The 26,167-nt window shown below is 33.9% G+C and overlaps 3 protein-coding genes across 3 annotated transcripts in view; 2 read left to right on the forward strand and 1 right to left on the reverse strand.

The window, feature by feature from the left end:
- Positions 1 to 26,167, forward strand: part of LOC133186872 (sulfotransferase 1B1-like) — a 492,412-nt gene that overhangs the window by 149,086 nt on the left and 317,159 nt on the right. The window lies entirely within an intron of this gene.
- LOC133186862 (cysteine--tRNA ligase, cytoplasmic-like) overlaps positions 1 to 26,167 on the forward strand; it is a 70,735-nt gene that overhangs the window by 17,591 nt on the left and 26,977 nt on the right. The gene's annotated exons all lie outside the window — the stretch shown is intronic.
- LOC133186864 (uncharacterized) overlaps positions 1 to 26,167 on the reverse strand; it is a 51,780-nt gene that overhangs the window by 12,508 nt on the left and 13,105 nt on the right. The window contains exon 2 of the mRNA XM_061322233.1: positions 7,485 to 7,571. Coding sequence (XP_061178217.1) covers positions 7,485 to 7,571 — 87 coding nt within the window. The remainder of the gene's footprint in view (positions 1 to 7,484; positions 7,572 to 26,167) is intronic.

Consider the following 26,167-nt stretch of genomic DNA (forward strand, 5'->3'; position numbering starts at 1 on the left):
CTTCCGTTACTATGGTTGTATTATTGAGCGGCAAATTTGAACTAATAAAAAGTAACAAAATTTTACACCCATAGTTATTTAATGATTTTAAAATTAAATTATAAGGAATGACTCTAATTCTTGGCCAAATTATTCGAGTATAACCTGGTTTGGGTCAGTTTACGCTGTTTTATAATCCGCTTCGCGGATTATAAAGCGTAAACTGACCCAAACCAGGTTATACACGAATAATTTGGCCAAGAATTAGAGTCATTCCTAAAATAGAGCACTTTGAATACTCCATATTGAGTTTTGTAGATGTTTAATATTAATTGGCTACCAGTATTCCTAGAATCTCAGTAACAATTTCTTCCCTCATTTTCTGTAAAATGACCTGGAAAAAACATGCACAGATGAACAGACAGACAGTTGTCATTGGTAACATATAGGATCATCTGATCTAAATTTGATTGGCTGGAATCCATTACTGTGAGGCAGGATTGGTTCTTCAATCCATCATCTACAAACACAACGTCCCTTATTTGTATCTTCCTCTGTCTCCTTCAGACATCTTCAGGAGCTTCGACATCAATAAGTCCTTCACGTTCATCCTCAGCAAACCCAGGACATTTGGACTGATTCCATATATCTTATGATCTGAAGTGCTCAGATAAAATTGATATGGAAAAATATGATCAAAGAAATTCTAATGCTTACTTTGTCCAAAGCCAAAGATCAAATTGTTGCTATTTCAGTGTAATTATGTCAAACAGTTTCATGATCATGGATAAATGGGACTTGGGGAAGAAAAAAAAAAGAATTCTTCTGGTGATCATAGACATCAGAGATTGAAGAATGGTTTCTATTTTATTTCACACAAAAAGATGTATATAGATTGGCTAATTAACACAATGTTAACCCCTTCAGTTGTCCTATTCTGATCTAAGTTATCCTCTTGATGTGGCCTAATAGACAGACAGAACATCATCAGTCACACGAATAATTGTCACAGCTAGGGAAGAGGGAAGGAGATTTTCTTGTAAGCAGTGTCATCATTATACTGTAACTATAACAAATGGGAACCAATAAATTACATATTGAGAAAATGTCAACAAAACAACAATTAGTGGAACTCTCTTATGTGAGGAGGAAGAGAGAGACTGGTCAATAAGACTGGGATGGAACATGATTTTTACATGAAATTTATTTGTCTTTTGAAATGAAAATCGAGTTTTTTGATGAGATTTTTGTTTGTATACACTTACTAACAGTTTTAAATCTGAGACTGAGTAGGCTCAGCCTCTACTGTTTCTAATTAGCAAATGTTTAATTGATAGGAAGGAACAAATTCTATTTTGTGAAAAAAATCAAATTCTCCTTCAAAGTGTAGGCTTTGAAGATAAAAGAGCAAATAGATTGCATGAGCATCAAATTAATTAATCCAATAGTTCACGTTCACTTGGTAAATGAACTAGACTGAAAATAAAGAATAAAGAAATTAGTTCAAGACAAAAGTGGAAAATCAGAAAAGAAATTAAGCAACCAGGATATGGCAGATAATGTGCGACATTCCAATCAGAGATGAATCCTTTGTCATTATGAGGCAGAAATTCGATTAGAGGTGATCACTTGTCCAGAGTGTGTGAAGCACCATCAATTAAAAACATGATCTGGTTTGATGGAGAGTGAAAGAACAAAAGATGTTGCCTTCTAAAGATTAGTAATTGATAAATTATGTCCCCAGCATCTCAAGCCAACTCTAGTGATGGCTACAAAGAGAGATTGACCTCTGTGAACTCTGTCATCTGGAGAAAGGTTAAACTGGAAAAAAATAACGGAAAGAAGGAGGGGTTGTTGTCAAATGGAGGAGCTGTGATCATTTTTGAGGTTTCTATTGTGTCTAGTGCCTGGAAGCAGAGATGGGTTGAATCTCGGAGGCATGATGTCATGAACAGGAATTGTAAGGATATCAAATGTCAGAAACATGGAAAAATATCAGACTAGGAAAAAAAAGTGTAACAAGTTTAAATAGTTTTCTCTGAACTAGATTACATAAACTTTTATATTTCTAAGCATCTTATAAAAATTTTAAAAAAGTGTTGAACTTCAGAGAACATATGCACTATTGTGAATGACAATGTTAATTAAAGACTTCAGAGAAGAATAACAATAGCTGATTTTTTGTATTCTGAAATGGTACAGTTGCCTAGCAGAAGCACGTCTCAAAGTGTAATTTCTAATTCATATTCTGACACTTCGCTTTCAAGTTATTTTTCAAAATGAGAATATAAATGACTTGTTAAGACAAGTGGATGAAGCAGCAGCCGGGGTATTGATTTCTTCTTGTTGAGTGAAATTATTGTGAACTACCCCTGCAGCACCACTGCACCTTTTAATGCTTTTGACAGATGCAGCTAAACACCCTAACAACTCTGCTGAGACCAGAAACAAATTATAGGTCAATATAATTTCTTATCATTTCTACATTCTTCATAAACATTTCACATTAAAGTGATTAATTCTAAGCTGATCAGTAGATTATACTCTTTATCTTAAAGCAGGTTCGGAACAGAATGGCCTGCTTAATATCAACTACCACCATTGATGATGGATTACCTCCCTTTGCCAGGGCTAAAGTGACTTGTGATGAATTATCTCCCTTTGCTGTTTCAAATGACCAGGGATGTTCTTATCAGATTTTACTTCTGTTTAAGTTGAAACAGGTTCTCTTACTAGGAGTTATATGGCTATGAATGCTAACTTCATAGAGAATTGAGCAACATGCTATACAGAGTTTATGAACTGTTGGTCATCAAAATAAAGTGGTAGCTTGGGTTGGGGAGATTTAATGAGCAAATTAAGCTGCCATGATACTTATTTGATAATGCTGCTTGTGTGTGCAAGTGCCAGAAATATGAAATGATGGATGGGTTATTGATGGTCAGTAGCTTACACTGTAAATTCTGTGTGGGAAATGTGATGTATCCATAACATGACTGATGTGGGGGACCATTATCATTGTGTACATAACAAGATGGGGGGTTAATGAGGGGGAGCTCTTAACATCAGAAGGGGGTGATAAAAGAAGAAAAGGGGCATAACCGAGTCAGTCTGACACACAATACATGTGCAGGAACATTATCAGGGAAACTAATATAGTATTGCTACAAGTGACCTGAAGAATCGGCATCAGCTGTTTCTCTCATCAGCTGGAGATGTATATATCAGCTTGTATTCAGACATTCCCTCACTCTATTAAGATCCTGGGTACAGATATTTTATAAAGGACAGTCACTTATTTTTTATTAATAGCAGCTGATAAAGTGATAAGAATTGCTGAAGGCAAATGTAAGGGGTTGAGTGGGGGGTCAAGGGTCACTAGGGGTCAGGATATCCAGATAAAATGTAGATATTTGGGGTAATTTATATTCTGTGGAATCTTATGGAATAACTAGTAAAATAAGCTTCTGAATCAATAATTTTGTTTCAAATTTTATTGAAACTGTCAAATATGTTTCAATCTGTATCTACACTGAATGACAACAAGAACATATTTTTAAACTAGTACCTATAGAAATTGACCTTTTACAATATTGTTTTTACAAACTGCCATGAAGTCCTTTGTATACCTATTTCTTTGGTTTTAGACCGTTGAACTTTTATTAATTTGATACTTTAATCTGTCCCCTATGTCATTATGCTAAGTGAATTGAATTACTGCTAACTGAAAGGTTCTGTCTACAGTTTACATATAATGAGGATACATGGTAGTGATAATTTGATATTTCATGACTTGATTAAGATGATCAAGCAACTGGGAGTTTATATAACTGTAATCATGACCACTGAAAATTACAAAAAAATTTACAATCCTGTGGAAAAGCTATACAATGTTGCATGTCATTAGGAAATTCAGATAATTAATTCTCTTGATCAAAAGCATTAGATATATTTTTCCCCGGAGAACTATTGATCCAATATTTTCTGGATGGAACATAGATATACATAAAATCGGATTCCTCTCCTAGGTTAATTGGTGCTGTCATAATTCACTTGATCGCAAAATTTTTTTCATGCAGAAAATTGGAGAAAGGTCTTGGATGAATGAGAAGTATATATTCCATTTATCTAATGCTATCTTTGTTCGGATAGTTTACAAGATAAAGTCCAATAAGGCAAACCTGATTGCTGCAGATGAAGTGAAGTTTAGAGAGATTTGGTATCTTAGACAGGAAATCATTTGGAATATGGCATATCATTCCAGCAGAATGGACATGATATAGGCTTGTATACATCGTACTACCCTGTATTTCACTAATAACTCTTTCTTTTTCTTGTGACATCCTCTCGTGACAAAGGAACATCAGACAGTCTCATTCTAAGTCAAGTTGTATCTCACTCTTCAGTTATGGAGGTGAATTTACTCAATGTGAATTAATGGATGAAACACCATCCATAAGAAAATGGACAAAATATGCCCAGAGCTACATGCATAATGACCTCTTTTAAGTTTCCAAATCATTCATTTCATTTCTGAGCTGCTAATTCACATTTCCAGATCAAACAAAGCAGCTTTTACCATTAAATATTTTCTGTTTTCTATGTATTTCCAGCAGCCATTGTTTTGAGGGTATTTTGTTCTGAAGTCTGAGATCTTTAGATAAGACTTTTGATACATTATCTGAGAATATCAAAGATGCACAAGAAAATCAGATAATCATCTCATTTTCCTTTAGTTTCAAGGAAGACTAAAGAACAAAATTAGATAGAAATACATAGTTAGTGTGTATAATTTATAAGGTTCTGATGAGTTTCAATGACAAATGACATAGAAACATTTAAATGTGACAGGAGTTTCTTATTTCAAAGGATATCTGGGGGAAGATGGTCATGAAAAATTAATGAATTGATAATAAAGTCAATATAGTTGATGGAGTATTTTTTATTACATGGTTTAATTCTGCTGCTTGATTTCTGGCAAGAATATTTTAATTAAAACAAAGATTAGTTTTCACACATAACTGATATAATTTTGATACTTTCGAAAAGATGAAAAAATTAAAAAAAAAAAAAAAATTCTACATCCCTCTTATTTTTTGTTGTTGTCAGATCTGCATAGTTATATGAATAAAGTAGCTGTTATGTTTAAAATACTGTATTGTTATTCATGTTCTTGTGTGCAATAGAATATGTAGAATTTAATTCATTTAGATATTTTATTTATAAAAAAAAAAAAAAATGTGAAATTGAAGATTTTAAGAAATTTGTCACTTATTGCTTTTCAGTATTTGATATGAAATTAATAGCCATAGAAGGTTAACTTTTTTCCTGGCAATCCATCATCTTTGTTCATGGTTTAAAATTTCTGAGAATCTTTTGAGAGAAGTTATTTTATCAGTGTTGATGCTATTAAAATGGCTGTGACTATCCTAAAAGCTTCATTTGGTCAGGAAGCCTTATTTACATAATCAGGTATTAGTATTCTAACAATCCTGACAGCCAAAGATTCAGTCTTACAACACAAACTGTTTTATGATCCTATCATCTGTCCCAGACAAAGGAGTTTTTTCTTCGGAACTTGCTTATGATGGCATCTTTACGAGTCCCTTGAATATTTACAAATACATCCGTGAAAAATGAGATTTCATTAGATGACATGATTTTTTTCCCTCACAGATTAAAGCCTGTTATGCACTATAGGATTGAGGGTTTGGAGTGAAGACACAGATGCTTGAGATTATTATTTTATTGACCTTACACATGGACCCAAACTGTCTGGGGACAATTTCACCCCATTTTTCATATCTGTGGTCTTTTATCATAGTTTTTATTCTATGTGGAATCCTCCATATTTAGTTGCTCTGCCTCATTAGCATTTCTGTGTAATCCTTTGTTTGATAGATTAATCCATTGTGGGAAAAATAAAACAAGAGGCCCATGGGAGATAATGCTCACCTGAGTTACTTTAGCCCTACTGTTCTTTGAAGATTTTAAATTAAAAAGATTTTTATATTCCCATGAAAATTGTGATCCCATACTATGGCCCCACTCAAAGGGCTCTCCACACAACGTTGGGATGCTTCAGTAGCAATACATGTATCGCTAACATGGATTGCAGTTTTGGAGACGAAAAATTCTTTTTATGTATGCATGCATCATTGCATTCACACAACTGGGGAATTTTTGAAAATTAATAGATTATTGTGGTTCTTGAAAAGATTTTTATCATGTTTTCTTAGATAGTCCAAAGTAAAACTTTGATCCCCTATTGTGGACCCAGCCTACCCCTGGGGCCATGATTAACAATCTCCATTATATTATGAAGCTTTCACGTAAGTTTCATCTTTTCTGGCTCAGTTGTTCTTGAGCAGAAAGTTTTTAAATGACCCCACTCCAATTTGCCTTTTCTTATTTATCTCCCCTTGGAAGGGGACTAATATTGCTTTTCATTTGAAGTATTTAGAATCTCCGTTAACCAAAGATGCTTTGTGCCAGCTTTGGTTTAAACTGGCCCAGTGATTCTTGAGAAGATGTAAAAAATATTAAAAGTTTACAGAAAGAGGGACGGCGGACAATGGTCGATGAGAAAAACTCACTTCAGCTTTTAGCTTAGGTGAGCTTAAACTTATTAAATGTACGTGTAATAGGAAAACTCAAAAATATTATGTAAAAAAAAAAACACTCAAAAATTTTCGTCCTTTTTTTTTCAAGGAGCAAGAATTTTTTTCTCAAATTTTTCCAACAAGAACAACAACAATAAAAAAGAAGTGTCCTTTGTTTCTAAAAAATATGTATTTTTTTTTTCAAAAAAAAAAGAAGAAGAAATTTGGTCAGTACAACAACTCATTATATACCTTTTTTTTTTCAAATACTAGACAATCCCTTTGATAATACTGTTCTCTTTTTGGCTTCAGGGCTTTAGAGAAGATTGATTTTATGTGTTTACTGGTAAAACTGACACATAAAAAAGACACCTCAGTAGAAACGTGGACAAAGAAAAAAGATAAAAAACTTTACATATAGCTTGGTTTCTTAGGGCCAGATCAATATAAAATGGATGAAATATTCATGGAAGAAGGATTCCTCACTCATCTAATACCGGTTATATGTATGGAAGAAAGTGGTGAACTACCTACTAGTATTATGGGATGGTTTAAATAGGAAATTAGATTTTGGTTTGGCATTGAGGATTGTAAAAGACTGCATGGGATCTGAGACTGGTGGCCTAGCAGGACTGCAGAGAAAACCAGTAAATAAAACACTGTGCTGGTTTTGATTAATTTTAGTTTAGAAGCTGTCCTGTCAAACACAAGATTAGACCTCACAAACTTTGTCCTCACAGACAGACAGACATACACACTCCTGTAGGCTTTCAAAGTCTGATAGTTGTTTTACTTGTTAGTAAATGAGATGAGGATATGTGCATTTTTACTACGTTTCCTATTCATTAAATTTTCACAGCTGATACTGAAGCATTGTAAGAATTATAAATAGTTCATACTTACTTTTACATATATCATTTTGCCTTTTATAATTTTCTCTTTCTGCCTCCTCTCTCCGTCTTGGTAACGGTTTGTGTGTTCCAAATTTCACTAAAATAAAAAAAAAAGACAGATATTTCACGATTTACTTGGTAACGGTTCGTGTGTTCCAAATTTCACTAAAATACAAAAAAAGGATATAGATGTCTCAATATATGCTTAGTTTTATTAAATGTTATCGATTCCCAGATTATTTTCATACAAGGAAAAGGACATCTAGACTAAATTGAATTACACAGAAATATAACCGATTGTATGTTGATTATCTTATAGATCTAAAATAGGGCTTATATGCATCACTTTGTGAATGATAAACAATTGAATTGGTGATTACGGTTTCTCTTGATGTATTTCCATATTTATGATCAGGCCTGATAGCTATTGACACTTTCTATTCACTCAGCTTAAGCCAAGGAAAAACACTTTCCCCGCATCGCAATACATTCCTGTGTCGGAACTGCCATCGGAGTTATTATTTTAAGACTTGGTGGGAACATGAATCATTATTTTTCATGGATTTTAACAGGTCTAATTTATATTTTATTGATTGCCAATCTTTATTGTGGCACGAAACACTTTGTAATGAAGCATCAAGTCATATTAACCATTGTAGAACCAGAGAAAACATGCTGTAACAATCTTCCTGAGAATGGCATGATCATAATTGTTACACTTTACATGCCAAAATACTTGTACATTAATTTACTGAAAAATAATTAATAAAAAGATTGTATGCACTTCTAGATGATATACGAGTCTTTACATGTCTGCTGTCGTTTGGCAGCATTTTTGTCATGATTAAAGCATACCAAAGTGAGCAATAAACCAAGATGTGCATTAATGATAAAAGTGGGATTTTGTCAGCAGATGGTTTTATTTTCATCTCCAATTTGCCATAACCTAAGTATTCCACACCTTTAATCCAGACTTGCTGGTGCGTTCAGTTTGGAACACCTGTGTGTGTGCACATGGGGAGCATATGTAAGATCTGATACGAATCTGACATTCTACATCAATACTTTCTTTCTGATACAAATAGAAAAGTTTCCTCTCTCATATTGAAATGCATTGATTTAATTCTGATAAAGGTATAATACAGAATTTGTGTGCCATGTGAATGGGGGGAGAACTTTTCAAGGGTTGGTATCAGAAAAAAAACCTTTGACCTTGTAAAAATTGATCCCAGATTTTCTGCAATGTGCATATGCTTCTAGTTTCTCCATATTTTCTCTTTATCATATAGTGCGGTCTAATATTACCCTGTAATCATAGGGCTCTCTCAGACCAGGCAGCTGGTCGCTTTTTTCCCACTCTAATTTTGTGATTGTAATCTAGAAGTCCTCATTTGTAAATGTCCATTTGTGTTTTATCTGGACCATTTTAGACCGTCCACCCTTGATTATCTGACCACCTGTCCACATTCATCAGTGGACCATAGCCAGACAGAATTCATTAATGTGAGAATGATAAACTAGGAAAATTTCCAACAGAACATACAGTGCTATGGTCCATTAACATTAAATCTTTAAAAATAACATTTAATGAATGCACTTTTCTTTTAGTTTGAGCTGTGTTTGCAAACTGATGAGCACTTTGCATGGTATTTCACAGAACCCTGGTTTCTGCTCCTACATTTATTATGCTGTTTACTGCTCTTTAGAGATGGTGTCTGTCTGAAGAGAAAATTCCAAGGATCAAAGAGCTGGACATTACAAAGGGAACATTGTGCGCGTCATTTCTAATCGGCCATTTGTTCTCAGGTTTGAGGATGTAATGTTGATTGTAATGGCTGGAACCGCTTTCTGTTTTATATTTTTTCCAATAGTCTGAAGCTGTAAAAATCACATTCACATACAAGGAGGTTGTCTGATAGAACTCGCTGTTGTCTGATGTGTGACCACTCAAACCCCCTACACTATTGGTTAGGATCACAGCATTTATTCCTTCTACAGTTTTGGAATATGTAGCGATGTGGTAAACTTTGACATAAAACAACATTTAAAATGGTCATCTATACTAATTAGTTGGTGTAGAAAAGCCTGTAACTTCCGTGCAATGACCTTTCTCTTAATGATTAAGATATAAACTGTGTTTGTATAGCAGATAAGATGTGAAATTATATTAGTAAGTTAAATAACAGTTCACAATGGCCTTAGCCCTGAAACTCTCCAACCCACCCGCTGTTCTATAACTAATGTCGGCTGATGAAGCATATTCCCAGTAAATTATTTGTCTGTAATGTCTGCCCACCTGCGCCGTGTCCTTCCTTCCTACTGTAATGACGACAGGGTTTTGTTTTGTAATTGTTCTATATTACCTGTATACTGTTATTATCTTTTGAAGCTGCTGTTTGAAATGTAAACTCTGCGTCCTTGGTTTTCCCTGCAGTTGACTGTAATTCCATTGCTCTTTGCCAGTTCCGTCTTTCCTATTGACAACCTGTGTATGGTTACAAAGCTAGACATAATCGGGGACTGTCAATTCCTGCTGCCCCGAGATGTAATTATGGAAATATCTCAAGTATTCGGCCATTTTAAGAAGTGATCACTAAACATCTAGATGGGTATTCTGTGAACAAAATCAATTAGAAATTCCCTCAAGTTGAGTTAAACTCTGATTTTTCTTCTTCATCTGATGCATAATTCATGTGATCTCTATGCGAACTGTTAATGCATGTCTCCAAGATGATGGAACATCTAACTGTCAGCTCTCGAAGGAATGACTTCATCATAAAATCTGCCCCCCTGAATCAGGAATGACCGTGTTGGGAGCAGCACCAACAAGTGTGATCATCATTTTCTGAGTGGCATGAGGCTTTTTTTTGTATAAATGGCACCAAGTCCTCTCTGTTTTGTCTGGTTCATTCTTCAAGAGACTTAAGTATACGAGAAAAAGGGGTTTGCCAATTCTGACTGTGATGATTTCTTAACAGACACTGAATTCTAGTAAATACATTTGTCAAAAAAAAGTTTTTGCCATAGATGAACCTATGTGATTTGTACATTGTATATGTGTTCATATATGCTTATACTGTACTATGCATATCTCATATTATTTGTTTATTTATTCTCTGTGATCACAAGTTTTGACCATTTTCACTTTATATGCATGTCAGTTGAGTCCAGCTGTCCACTATGTAAAGATTTTGTGATTGTCAGTTGAGTCCAGTTGACTGCTATGTGAAGACTTTGTGAGAGTCAGTTGAGTCCAGCAATATGCCCCCCCCCCCCCCCCCCCCCCCCCGTGAATGTCTCAGACCTTTGGTCAGAATAACCTGTCCACACAAAATGACTTTGACTCAGCAGGTGCCCTTTAGTCTGCAGATGCTGCTCACCACTAGAAATAATCAGTTTCCGTAAATGTCATTTCCCTTTTTTTGTGAGTGTTAATGTCTAACTATAAAGTGCTTTGTAGAGATATTACCAGTTTAGCCTTTGGGTGTTCCAAGAACTAATTCATGGCCTAATTAAGTTCTGATGGTAGGAGGTTTCACACACCGTAAAAGGAAATGCCTCCAATATGGCTTTCTTTGAATTCTTGCAGCTATTGAAACCACTTAAGTTTATTTGTATGTGGAACCTTACACCACATAAATGTTAAATTATAGAAGAAAAAAACCCACTTACGGGGGTTGTTTTAACTCGGTGTAAATGTATATTTAGTCATAAATTACACATCCAACTTGAAGATTGTTTTTGACAGGCATTAGGGACTGTTGCTAGAGATTTTCATGACAGAAGGTGTTACCGTGTTTTTAAGAAAAGTTTTAAATAGAGAAAACATAGCTAGCTAGACAATTTGGAGACCCATCTAGAATCAAACTCTTTTATCTTTTTGTTAAGTTTTCGAAAGAATTTTGTAAACATGTTCTAAATGTGCATTATAAGCCATTTTGATCTGTTTATTACATCAGATCCATTACACAGTTGGATAAAACAAAATGAGTTAGATGTTAGGGGTGTTGTACAAAAAAAATGAAAATGTCAGGTGAGCTTTGGGGACTGGAACCCTTCCATTGACCATGTATGCAATCTATACTTATAGATCTAAAGTAACGGATAAATTATGATCCAATCTATGCATTTGACAATGTAAAATTGACCATATAGTACCCTTGCAGTTCAATGGATGCCCTGAGTAGGGACATGGTGTGTCAGTTTTTGTATTTCAGTTTTTGCAACTAAAGATTAAGATCTGCCTAGTAATCAAGAAATGCTTATCCTTTAAGATAAAATACATCGCACATTGGTCACAACTTGAAGCGGACATATAAATCTTGATTATCAGATGTTTTTAAGGATGTGTGTGGACTTGACAGTGATACATGTACTGAAATAGCCCGGGATAAGGGTGATCTATATATTCTGTCAGACTTAAACTACATAGCCAATATTGCTTTTATCAATTTCACAAATAGCCTACAGTAAATTTTTTTGAGCGATCTTTCTAGACTAATCATTATACGATTCATCATGGTATAGGCTTTCCTAGGAATCCCCAGGTGATGGAAACCAATATCTTATCTTTTTACATCATTTGGAAGACAGCGAAAGGCAAATACCCGGGTATAAATCAGTGGATTTTTAATAACTAGAACAGGTATTAATCCTCAAGGGCTCGGAAGAGAAAGTCGCAAATAAATTACGGGAAAAAAAGCAACAATGATGCTCAGTTATTGAGTGTTTGAAATGATCAAAACCAGAATCAAATTTGTGACACGAGATTGTTTTAGGAATAGTCTACAGTACCACAGGGAAATCAGCTTCAAAGACAAAAGTAAAATACAAAGATGAAAATTGTATGTTTTATGAAAAAAAAAAAAAAGATTGATGTTGGTAATATATATGAAGTATATTGGATGAAAAAACATTTTTTTACTCAATTTTCCAATGTATTTCCAAATGTAAAAGTTTTCTCAAGTGGTAAGAAAACTTGGGTAACTATTATTATAATTATATACAGTTGAACTTCGATATCTCGAACACTGATATCTCAAATACCATGGATATATTAAAGTGATTTGGAAATCCCAACCCCTTATTCTTTAAGTATTTTACCCCTGATATCTCGAATCCTCGGATATCTTGAAGTTTTCCCTCCATCCCATCGAGTTCGAGATAACAAGGTTTGACTGTAATTTATATTATATTAGTTATATTATAATTAGACTAACAGAAGAGCCTTATAAAACCTTCCATCAAGTGAATTTCTATAATTACACCCCCTTGGTTGGTGTGAGTGAATATGCCATTTAAGCCATTTTGCTCTCCTAAAAGAAACTTACCCTATACCTTTTTTTAATCCCAATATTGTATGCTTCTGTAAGTGGGTATACAGAGTGTATATTTAAGTAGGAAAGTCTGATTGGGAATAATGAATTTATTGGAAATGGTTGTAATTACTTAGTGTTCCACTTTGGAGGTACAAAATCAATACTGGAGAAGTTGTGAGATATTGGAGGGGAGCGAGATGTAACTTCTGACAGATCGTGGAGAAGAACAGTCAGGCATAAGGACATCTATCAGTGCCCCTTCAGGATCCGGGGAGATCAAGCTATATGTCCTGATACTTAATGAGGGGCCTGGTAAATTTACAGAGGGAGGTTTCTGATTAATACAGATGACAGGGGTAATTAGGAGTATAGGTACAATCTGTTAGGCCTCATACAGACTGGTCAGTGAATCATGGCTAAAACTAGAGTGTCCGAAACTTATCAGGGAAGAGTTGTGGGTAATTTGAAACATACCAAATGACTAAGATTACCCTGCCCATTTTGTGCTTTTATACTAGTGTATCACAGCTGATCTGATTTCAGTATGCCACAGCTCCAAATATAAGGCATCACTTTGTCCATCTGTCTCCTAAAGCTTCATTTAACATTTTTTTTTTCCCTTGAATAATAACTACAGATTACTTTGCAGTGAAGAACAGTATTAACAAAATACAGTCAAACCTCGAACTTGATGGGACCAAAAAAAACTTCAAGATATCTGAGGATTCGAGATATCAAAGGTAAAATACTTAAGCAATAAGTAGTAGGGACCTCCAAGTCCATGGTATTCAAGATATCATTGTTCGAGATACCGAAGTTTAATTATATAATGATGTACCCAGTAACGAAAAATGTTTATTTTTTCCTCCCCTATATGTAGAGTTCTACTAATGGCATAATGGCATAAATTCCTACTGTATGTACTATACAGAAAGTTTGTTTAGATATTACATACTACATACTATCTTGAAAATAAGCTACATTGCATTGACTGAGAGACATGCTGGGCTGACACATTTCTGGTATACACTGGAGAAGTTCCAGACCCTTCAGCCAGATTTACAGATGGAGGCATTTTTTTTTCAGAGGTTTATGGACCTCATTTCAATTTTCTTGAATGGCTCTAGTACAAATGATTGTTTTATTATTTGAGTTTTATTACACTTTCAGCACTGTAAAACAAATGTCAAAAAGCTAAAACCAAGCAACTGCGACTCTAAACGTCAGAGAATAGGCCATCAAAATTGTTTTGCAGAAAAGGAGAAAAATTAACTTTTCATTATTTTGTATCGGAGAGAGTTTCCGTGGGCTGTTTAATAATGGGTACAGACATTGAATTGTAATTTTATCAGCAACACCTTATGATGTAACTTTGTTATAAACAATTTAAGAAAATAATCTTGGCTGCAAGGATTACCTAAATGCTCAAAATAAAAAAAACCCTTGAAATCTTAAGATAAGTGCTGTAACCATAGGCTTTAAGGAAGGCAATAAGGAATAACTCTGATTGTTGTATTTTTTTCATCAACATTGAAAGTTATTAAGTAAAATAGACAAACTGGTGATGTTAACGGCACTGAATGCATCAGCTTTTGCATGTAGGAAAGCATCTCTACAACACATGATCTCCGTACTGTATTGATAAGTGGCAGAAAACTAAAGAGCAGGAGACAGCAGCAGACTTGTAAAAGATGTGATCTCTCTTCCATTTCACCCTGACAAGCTGGAGACATGAAATATTTATATGCCTCGTATAACATCAAAGCTCTAATGATTATGTTTACGCTTTCAATGGAGAAGAGAAAACACAAGTTTTAATCTGACGGCATTAGTTTTGGTTGGTTACTTGCTAACTAGACAGAACACAAACATTTACTGTCCCTGAAACCATACTGGGTTTCAAAATAGGTATGATGTAATATCGTAATGGTCCAGTCCCAACAACTCTATCAAACAGAAACAGGAAAGGGGGCAGGAAGGTTGGAACCAATTTATTAAGGCCACCAAGTCAATAATCCTCCATTTTAACTCATACATTGTGAACCAGTACATTTTATTGTTATTTAACTGCATCATTTTCATGCTTCAGCTAATCTGCTAATTTCATAGCTAAAAAAGTGTTGACCCAATCTAACAAGCGTAAATTATGTAACAGAATGCTTTCAGGTCTGCAGCACACAATATTTTTGAAGTGCTCTATCATAAATAGTGTTAATGATGAGGTACTTGTGAAAATTTTATGAAGTGGAATAATGTTTTCCCAAGAGGAAACAGCCAGTGAAGCATGTGTTTGGCGACTTCCCCCATCTTGTCAGAAATTGTCAGAAAAGTGAGACAGAAATTGTTGACTGTGACAGCCGCATCTCTCTGACGTCTGGTCTTTTTCTGATGTCTGATGGTACTCGGCAATCTGCTATCCATGCAGCACCAAAGGATACCAAGTCTGTGTGTATTCTGTATTGTATGCTCCAGAAGTAGGTTTACAGGAATCACCTGGGTTCATAATCCCTATAATGACAGCTCCTGTTATTTGACATTCTTGAGACCTCTCTGTTTCTCTCTGTCTCTGTAGATACTGGTGTATCTTTTAACCTGGGTTATTTAGTGCCATGTTTTCTCTGACAGCTTCAGATGTTATTCCTTCATGTTATAACCACATCTGGCTCTGCTGTTCAGAGATAAAGTATCGGAACAGATCACCTAGTTCTTTCTTTTGTCACCAGATGATGTAACACACATGGTGCTGCCCCCTTGTGCAATTCCGCGATACAGATAATGACATTGACATATATTATGTGTATTTTTATGTCTTTTTGTTTTTTTTTTTTATCTACCTCACAGATGTTTTTTTAGTCCAAAATGCCATTTAGTCAGCAATAATTTCACTTCATCTCTAGCATATTTTGATGTAATTTTCTTTGTCTTTGCCAAAAATTATTTTATGCTGACAATTTTACATATGTGTGTAACAATTCTTAGTTTCTGGAAGAAGGGAAACATTTGTGAATAGTTTTTTTCTGCCTGAAATTCTGAAATTTCCAAGCTGTTGTGAAGATTTAGAGTGCACTTATAAGAGGCATGTGGATGATATGACTGGGTTTATACCTAGTACATCTAATCTATGATTAAATCATTAAGAATCAATAATCTATGACTGACAGGATATTTTATATGTAATAAATATTTCATGGAATACCTGTCCCAGCTGTCACATTTCATGCACATAGCCTTCTATGATTGCAGCAATTGATTTTGAGATTATGACATTGACTAGAAATCCCACACATTACCATCACTTCTGGGGAGTTCTTCAGACGTGTCACACAACGACATGGTTCTGCTGTGACAGAGTCATTGACCAGGGAGATACTCAGCAGGTCCCTGTTATTACTAGTCTGTCTCCATTGTCAGGAACCAGACAGTTTACAGGCAATGAGCCATGTAATGTTGCCAATTTGTAGCCCTTTCTATTCACAACAGCTTTTTCTCACCTGTCTCAGTGTAACTGGAGAATTTCAGGGCTACATTGAACAAATATTTTTCAAATCTTGCCAAGAGCAGGTCTTCCCATCACATTCCATTCGTGTCCTTTTTGTCTTTAAGAATTAACATTTCTCTATTGTTTCCATCTTATTAGATATTATTCATAGGCAAGAGCCCATCTTTACAGTATTTGGTTTTTCTTGTCCACAGGGTTTCGTGCTGTTTCTGTTACAGAGAAACGAAATGCCATGTGTTTTTTCAAGTACGGCATTGACAGATGATTTTGACATTCTGTATCTTGAGAAACAAAGAACACTGCAGGTTTCTCCTTTTTTACGCTATTGTATTTCTCATTAAAGGTGGCTTAAAACATATTTTGTAATATTGTTTATGGGAGTTTTTATAACCTGGCAGACCATGTGATTGATATTGCAGGCCATTGTTTCTTACATGAAGTGCTGTATGACTCTGTTTCTGGTGTTTGAATCTATCATATGGAAGCCCCCGTTCTGCATTCTGTTTTTAGAAACATAGATTGTCCTTGGTAAAAGCTAAGACAAGAATTTGTAATGTCAGGAATGGACTCTCGAAAAGTTAGAATTGGAACAAAACTCAAAGGCAAGGTTTGCTTTGAGAGTGTTCTAATTTAGAATTAGGTTTACATCTCTTGATTATTACCCCTTTTTTCGTAATTTGTTGGTTTGGAGATTATAGTAATGGAGGAATGTAGGAAGGACATCAAAAAGTGGTAAGGCACCAGATCACAGTTGCCAGAGCAACCAAAAACAAGAATGCCTCAGATGTAATTTCAGCAAATTGAAATCTAGATAAATAATTCTGTTCTCAGATAAAATAAAGAAATATGATTACAGAGCCTTGCATAACCTCAAAGCCTTGACAGAAATAACTGCTAATCACACATAACACTCACATCTGCTTCATATTCACTCATAAACTTCATTTACATTTATCTATTTACCAGTCATATCCTGGCAATTTTCTGCAGATTTTAAAGATTTCTGTAGATCATTTCATTGGTTAAAATTTTACCTGCTCATTCACAAAAAGAAAAAAAAACTTGAGCAAATGATGTCCTATTTTTCTTCATTTAAAACATCTTTTAAAAAAACCCACCTATTCTTTTGTTTAAGAATAATTTATTTTTCTAATTTGTTTATGTGTAAGCTAGGATTCTTATTAAGATGCAACCCGTTAGAGTGGGATTGACATTTCATTTATAATAAAAGGATGAACAGTGAATCCGAGTTGTTTCAGTTTTCAAGACCCATTGTCAGATGATAAACCCTTTGCTGTGCTTAATTGGATAACGTTGTATTAAAAACATACATTACCGGGTTAAATTGAGCTACAAATCACTTTGAACAAGGAATAGATATATTATAATTGGTATAATTTGTCAAGATTCATCCACGCACATTGAAAAATATCAAATTTAAAATGGATGAGTTATATAATAGGAGCATTGCCGTATTGACTTACATAATAATTGTGCAGGCTGAGCCAGGCTCACAAAGTCTGAGCTTCTCTGATTACATCCTAAAGCAATTTACTGATTTAAAATCTAATTTCCAATATTTTTCTTGTAATTTAAAGCACTTTAGTGAAGAGCAAATTCTCTTTTTTGGGTAACTGGAATAGAAAAGTAGATTTTTTTGCAATTTGTTTTGTTTTGTTTTTTTTGGAGGGATAAAACTGTGAATATTTGATCACTTTCATTATAGCATTATAAGAAGAAGTTTTACCAAGTTTTGTGGAAGAGCTTTTGTGTGTGACAGTAGAAATATTAAGTTATTTAACATTAGTCATTTGCTGCATCTGGTAAATCTTAAGCAAATGACAAGAAACAATGTATTCTTTGATTAAGTTATGTAACAATATGCAGTCGTACCTAAAACTTGCCTCTTTAGCTGATTTGAAAATTGGTTCTAGACATGAAGTGGAACATGATGTAAAAATAGTCTTCTGTATATACTCTTAAAACACTGGCCCGTGTAACAGTAATATTACAATATAATTGAGAAAGCTGTGCTTTGTATAGAGTGGCACCTACTTCACCTAATAATATAAATGTAGAAAATATTATCAATTTATTGTGTAACTGAGTGGGAAGTTCTTTTCGAGGCAAATCGTAAATGAATTGATAAATAAAATGGCAAGGGATATTAGTAGCATATAAAGGGATTAAGTCAAATTGTATTTTTCATTATTTCTTCAATAATGTTTGACATTGCTGGTTTTTTCCTGAATTGAGGAATGTTGTTCATATCATCCCAGACCCTTTGTGATAAGCTCTACAATTCAAAATTCTTTCTTTTTTAATAGATACATCCTCAAATTAGATTCTGTAATGGACTGGCAGTTTTCTACTTTTCTGCTGAAGCTCTGAGCAGCATCGGCTGTAATTGGTGATGACATTTATATGAGTAAGTGAAGATCTTAACTGACTTATACTGATTAGTTCAACCACAATTTAATTGTATCTACTTTGTTTGATCTATGGCATCATTTGTTTTTCATGAAAACTTAATTTCTTCAATAATCTCCAACATAAACGTCTTCAATCTCTTACAAAAAATGATGACAGATACATTGGAATGCACTCAGCGACTGAGACACAGAGCAGAATTCCATCAGAAATTGTTATATATTAATCAATATTTCCGGCTCTACATGTAATCTGCTTTTCATGAAATCCTGATAATAAAGTTCTTACAAAGATGAAATGAGGTCCTACATGTTTATAGGCAAAATTATATCATTTAGAACAATTGAATGTTCCTATAGAAACCAGACATGGTTTAGAAGAATTTGTGTTACAAACAGTCAGACATGGTTTAGAAGAATTTGTGTTACAGTCAGAGGAAAACAGTTTTTTAATTTTATTTAAATCATTTGCAAGTAATCAGGTTTAAAATGAGAATCTTGTGTCTAGGTTTTTACAGAAGTTTGTCGGTGTATTTAGCATGCACATCAAAGTGTTCAGCTTTAACATATAAGACAGCAACCCTTTCAATCTGTGGCTGTTTTAGTTGATATTATCGTAACCATTGCAGGATTTTTTAAGTTATTTGTTCATAGAGTTTTTATGTAAAGTAATGTCAAACCTGTAAAAGCTCTTGGTACGCCATTGTAATGCAAAGTTAGGTTAGATATGTAAGTTAGATAATGTTTTTTTTAATCATATTAATCTGATGAGAATTTCATTAATGATTCTTTTGATTTGACATTGGAGGTGTCTGTTTTTTACATTCAGTATTGATCCCCCCTCAATATTACTGTCAATTAGATTAATCCTTCCCATTTTTTATCACTGCATGTTAAATTTACTATTGCCGTTAGCTGATTAAGTTGGTGGCTGTGAGTAAGAATCAAGCCAAATTAAGCATAGCATGACTATTTTATTGAAAACATGATCAACATTATATGGTTTTTGTGTCCTGGTAGGCTAGGTATGGAAGCTATAGAAAATAGCAACCACTGCTGCCCCAAACTGCTTAATCAGCTTTCATTGTGTAGGGAGTTATGACACAATAAAATGTAATGACTGTAAATCTAAAAGATGGATGTATAAACAGGCATGCAAGGTTCTCATTTATAAGCAGACCACTGCAAGATTTCATATGCCAGAATTTTTACTAACTGAAGACTTTGCATGAACTGGGTTTACAAATTGATTTTTCTCTCTTTTGAACATTTAAGCATATTTCAAATACCATCCCGTATAAGTGGAATTTTTAGCAAGACGCAAATTTAGCGATTTATCCAAAAAATTGGTATATATTATTAGCAAGAAGTAATTTTAGCAATTCTATAATGGCAACAAAGATAACTTTAACAACTGCTGCGGAGTAAAATTGTTAGTGATATTTAATTTTATCAATCTCAGAACCCTTGCTAATAATGCCAAAATTAAATTCTCGCTAAAAATTCTGCTTATACAGTATTAATTAAAATCTTAAGGCAAACTCATTTAGCTGTCAATGCTGTACCATTTGACACATTCCAAATCAAGTTCTTGTCAAATAATCATTATTGTAGCAAGTCTGTTAGATGACCAATGCACCCCTATAAACTTGACTGATTCCTTCAAGTACTTAGACATTGAAGATCTCTCTGGGTGTTCCACAGTTGTCTGTCCCTCATCACTAACCAAGTGTCACTCCCTTCATTGAATTTATCTCCTACCCTCATCTTTATTTGTCCCCTAATGTTACTTAGCCATCATTACAAACTCATCAGTTTAGATTTTCTAAAGAGGTCTATACACCCATATGCTGAGATGGCCAATTCATACAATGGGATTCTGTTAATCAGGCCCACTCTGCTGATGGTGTGTCTTGTGGTCTTTTTGTTATTAGAAATAAAAAATCTGTGATTTCTCTCCCTCTTGGCATGACTGTCTGGTAAAAGCACAAGATGAAACACTTCCTTTAAGTTTGGCTTAATGGTGGCTTATATGTCCTTAATGATGGTTTAATGGTTGTCTTTAAGTCACCATTAAGCACCTTTAAGCTACATTTAAGTAATAAATACACCACCATTAAGTTACCATTAAGCCATCTCAAAGTCCTTAATGGATGCTTAAAGGTAGCTTAATGGTGGCTTATAGGTGCTTAATGGTAGCTTCTAGACAATCATTAAGTCACCATTAAGCCCCCATTAAGCGAGACTTATAGGTGCTTAATGTCCAAACTCCATTAAGTTACCATTAAACCACCTTTAAGTCACCATTACGCAGTCGATAAAACTGCTTTTACGGGTTAAATATTATTTTCATAATGATTTTTTCACAAAAATTATAAATGTCAAGTTTATACATTTGTAAATTCGGTGAAAATAATGTAAAGGAAAGAAAAATTAAAAAAAAATGACTAAAAGAAACATTTCTAACAGGATTCGATCCCACGACCTTTAGATTGGAGGGCGAACGCTTTATCCACTGAGCTATCGAGGCTGTTGAAATTGAAGCGAAATATAAAACCTTTATTTTTAACAAAACTTGTTTGGAATGGTTACAGGTACTTGTACATGTATTTTTTTTTCCTGATGTTTATATTTATTAATCAATAATACGAATAATTATATTTATATATATATATACATATATTTAAAAAAAAGAAATTTTGATAAAGTTTTATATTACGTTAATATTTCTTAACCGTGGACCGGAGTTCGGTGTGATGGTGTGAAACAACTTTTTGATTTTAAGTAACTGAATTCCTCGTTCTGTTATTCGCAGATTTATAAGCATAAAAAGATTGAAATTCAACAGATATAAGAAAATTTTGTTATTAAAAAGGAATATATCATCGAAAGAGAACGAATGGGAAAAAACAGATTATAGTTCTTATAAATATGCTGCGGATATTTACGATTTTTGACAATCTTTGCGTAACAATTAAATTAAAATATTTTTGTAACATATCATCTTCAGTTTTAATTCTTTTTATATCATTATGGGTATCAAAGTAATTGTCTTTTTGTGTACAATCATAATTTCTAATTTGTTATATGCTTGCGTAAATTTTAAGTTTAATTTGTAAAAAAATAGATCATCAAAATCTGTCACTGTACGTTCCCGTGTATAGTTTCCTGTTAATTGACCGGGGACTGGTGGGGACACCTAATTAAGGTCTATTGTCTAACTAGGCGATATACTGTACACTGATTATTTACCCCGCTTCTCAATGTGTATAAATCTGGCCGGATACCCTGTTTAATCTGATCGGCTGTTCTTCTGAAAATTGATTTTGAAATAACAATCATTGAAGACCGACTATATTTTGATCAGTTCTTACTTCTGCATTATTTTAAATAAATACTTACTTCTGCATTATTTTAAATAAATTCTTACTTCTGCATTATTTTAAATAAATTCTTACTTCTGCAGTATTTTAAAAAAAAGGAAAAAATAATGGCACTTAACCACGAATTAATTCAAATTATTCATGAATTAATTCAATGATTGGCAATATAATCTATACCTATATATTTTTTTTATATCTTAAACATTTCTCTACCCAAAGAAAAATTAAGAGACTAAGAGATATTCCAGAAGAAAATGACACCAATTACATTTCCTATGAATTCGGCAGTGGAATGTGGCTCTCCAAACACGAAAGAAAAATATGTGATTATTTTAAGATATATATTATGTATTTATGGATAAAAATAATTTTAAAACAAGTAATCAAACAAACTGATTTTAGGGAGCGAAAATTTTAAGGCATTTGGTGAAGCTGTTCTCAGTTCTCGAGATTATACACATTGACAAAGATGTTAGAAATAGCGAGAAAAAAATTATGAATTGGATTATGAATTGAATAAGTATTTGCGTAAATGATACTGAAACAACTTCAAACTTAACAAGTTAGTTTAAAGACTTGATACTGGATGCGGTAAGGTGGTTTAATTAAGTTTGGACATTAAGTCACCATTAAGCTGCAGCTTAAAGGTGGCTTAATGGTAGCTTAATGAAGTTTGGACATTAAGCACCTAGAAGCTGCAGCTTAATGGTGGCTTAAAGGAATTAACTTCTATAAGCCACCATTAAGCTACCATTAAGCCACCATTAAGCGATTGCTTAAAGATGGTCTTTCGTCCTGTGAAGGTTACATTTAGTAACAGCACCCCTTTCAGCATCCAGACTTGACTGCAGACTACATTAGAAGATCTCTAGGGAAATCCCAACAGCTGAGGATCTTGTAGCCTGACAACATTGCTTTATCAATTTTTTTGCAAATTTGGATTATTTCTTGACAGTTCATTTCTCATAATTGAGATTAAACTTATGAGGGGATCCCTTAAGGATGGCTGAAATATGAAAATTAGAAATTGTTTCTCATAAATTCACTTCTACTACAGTTCCAATAGCTTCACAAAGGTTTTGTTTTTAAAACCCATAGTTTATATATTTATGACTTTCAGATAAAATCTTTTTCATTTTGTAGAAACTGCAGCATATATGTATAAAGTGTAATTTCATTTCAAAAGTTAATATATATAGCCATCAAGAACATGAATACGTCTCAAGGGTATGTTTTCTGTTAAAAGATATCAATTCCAGACAAGAAATTATCAGAAAGCTGCTGTTTTCATGATTTCAGACTCTTAAATCAATCTAAATTGAATGTGCATTCAAATCCTTGTATTGTTACAAGTAGACGAGCTCGTCCCTTGATGTTTAGAGGATTCCGGGAATGTTATTGAACTTCCTGTCACTTCACATCACAATAGGTATTCACCCGGGGAGAAATTGTATGTAAACCTCGGCCCCAGACATGTATTAGATATATCCCATACTTGTGACATATATTGTTCTGAACAGAAGCTGGCTTAGACAAAAAAAAAAAAAAGCACTGTTTGTGTATCCTCTGAATAAGTAAACAAAGTCTGGGGAGATTAAGGTTGTGATTAGATAGATTACTGCATACAACTTGTGACGTTCAATCTTCCAAATGTATGTAAAGTTCATCTTTGTCTTTTCCAGAAGAATAAAAATTTTGCATTTCTATGTACATGTAAGCTTCTTTTCTAGAAGGGTAAAATCAATTTTTGTAGAGCACGCGGAGAGCTGAATTCTCTCTCATTCCTTTGTATTTGAACCAATGGACTTTGTTTACTGTCTCAGGCAAAAACATGGGCTAGAAAGTCTCTTGTCTGGGGGCATTGAATTGGTTTCCAATGGGAAACAGAATTATGAGGAGATTTTCTCAATGTCTAATTTTGTCTCTTTTTAGATGGTCACGTTTTTAATAATAGTGCAGAATTCTTTCTTTTGTCTGGGGTATTCAGAACCATTCCCTGTATTTGACTTGCATCATGCACTGATGTGATTGCCATAAAGGAACCTTTAAACTGTGTCAACACAATGAGAGATTCACAAATTTACATTATTTTCTCAGTAGGACAGTTTTGAATTTACAGGGGTGAGAAGTTGAATAGGAAATGCAGTTTGAATAAGAAGAGAACAAATATTGGTCAAGTTGATTTTCTCTCAATCAGAAACCTGGTATTTTAAAAACTGAGTGAAACTGATTGCTCTTCCATTGACTTTCGAAGGCTGTGAAATATTACCCTGTGGGAACAGATGGTCAATATTTAGATGGAGTTACTTTTTTCTGGATGGCATTATATCATCTGTGTTTTTATGATAGAGTTGTTGAAATTTGATGAAGTATAAATCTGTAATTTACAAACAGAAACAGAAGTGAAAGGAGTGTTTGATTAAGTTTTCTGCAGGTCCTCAAATGACCTCACACAAATCAGTAAATTAGTGTCTCGTTCCTGCTGGGTCTCTGCGCAGACAGCAGGAGCTCTTTGACATTCTGTGCATGGCTCCTTGTACTGTTAGAACATAAGACTGAAGTCATCCGAAGCCTCTTTGTTGTCTGTTTACAGAAGGTTGACATTCACACAGCCTTGAATGACCTCATCTGACTCTGAAATTGCTTCTCTATACATTTCCTGCTGTTACTGAAGAACAACATTGGTTTTCTTTTGTTGTTATGTAAACAGAAGTCTAAGATTTTTTAATGAAACTCAAGTTTCTTGTATATTTTAGTAAGGATTTATTGGCTATACATTAACGGTGTTGACTTGAGGCAACAAACAGATGCCATTGGAAACTGAACAGAAGTGTGTTGGCTAAGGTTTTCTATAAAGTCTAGTGTTTTGATCTTGCTGCAATGCTTAGAAAATAATCTAAAGAAGTATGTAAGATGCAGCATATTGTTAATTGACTTATCACAAAAAGATTTCTTATGCTGCTGTTTTGTATTGAAAGCTTGATAATTTTTGACCTGCAGGGAGAAATGTCTGTATGTGCTGGCATCCTGCAATAAACACTCCCTGACAGAGAAACAGCATCCTGCAATAACCACTCCCTGACAGTGTAACAAGAGGAGACCTTTAATTCCTACAGTACATCACAGGGTCAATCTCCCTCTCATATATTTAGGCTGATATTTACCAAATTGTTAGCCTCAAAATAATGTAGACATGTATGTGATCTTTATAGCTATTTATGTTAGAATGCAGCTTTTGTAAATTAAGCTAATTTTCTCCTTATCAAAGCCCTGATAAGGTATCTTATTCAATAGCAAATTTTTAACTGCTTGGGGGGTAATTTAATTTAAGAAAAATTTTTAAGCTAATTCTATTGCATTGTAGTACACAGTAACTATATGACCTATTTTCTTTATTTTATTTGCGTGTACTAGAGTTAAAGTTAGTTCAAATTCAGTGAACTATATAAATTTTTTGACATTTTAATTGAAATGATGAAAAATGTTTTGTCTTTGTTGAAAAGGTCTGAGAAGGGACAGGTTTGGTGCAGTATCCTCTAGGGTTTTAAGTAACTTGTGTAGAATTCTTATTGAAGTGATAAAATTTAGTTAACAAAGGCATTAAAGAGTTGCAAAAGAGGGTTCAAGACCTCTGTTACTTTCCAATTATAGAAATATAGTATTCTCAAGATTTCTTAATGGATTTTTTTTCTTTTGGATGCCATGGAAAAAGAAACATATCTGAGGCCAAAGTTTTTTTTTCAATTGGTTTACGATTCCGCCGACCCTAATTTTCACCAATCATGAAAATAAAAATAATGTCTTTTTCCGAAATATTTTTCCAGATTTTTCTCAGCTGAACTGGTGGGTTTTAAATTTTAGAATACATCTTAGTCAAATAGATGTATATAAATATATGAACCCTTTACAAACATTTAGGTGACCGTAAATAAACACATGTGCAAACCAAAAATGGCGGTTCTGTCATGTAACAAGGTAATTCCTCACTGAAAGCAATGAAGGTAATTCCTCACTGAAAGCAATGACACACACTTAAAAGAACTGCATGGAAAAGTGAATAAAAT

This window comes from Saccostrea echinata, unplaced genomic scaffold (assembly GCF_033153115.1).
Source record: "Saccostrea echinata isolate AGI-Se365-2 ecotype Australia unplaced genomic scaffold, CSIRO_AGI_Sech_v1 ptg000014l, whole genome shotgun sequence".
Taxonomy (NCBI): Eukaryota; Metazoa; Mollusca; class Bivalvia; order Ostreida; family Ostreidae; genus Saccostrea; species Saccostrea echinata.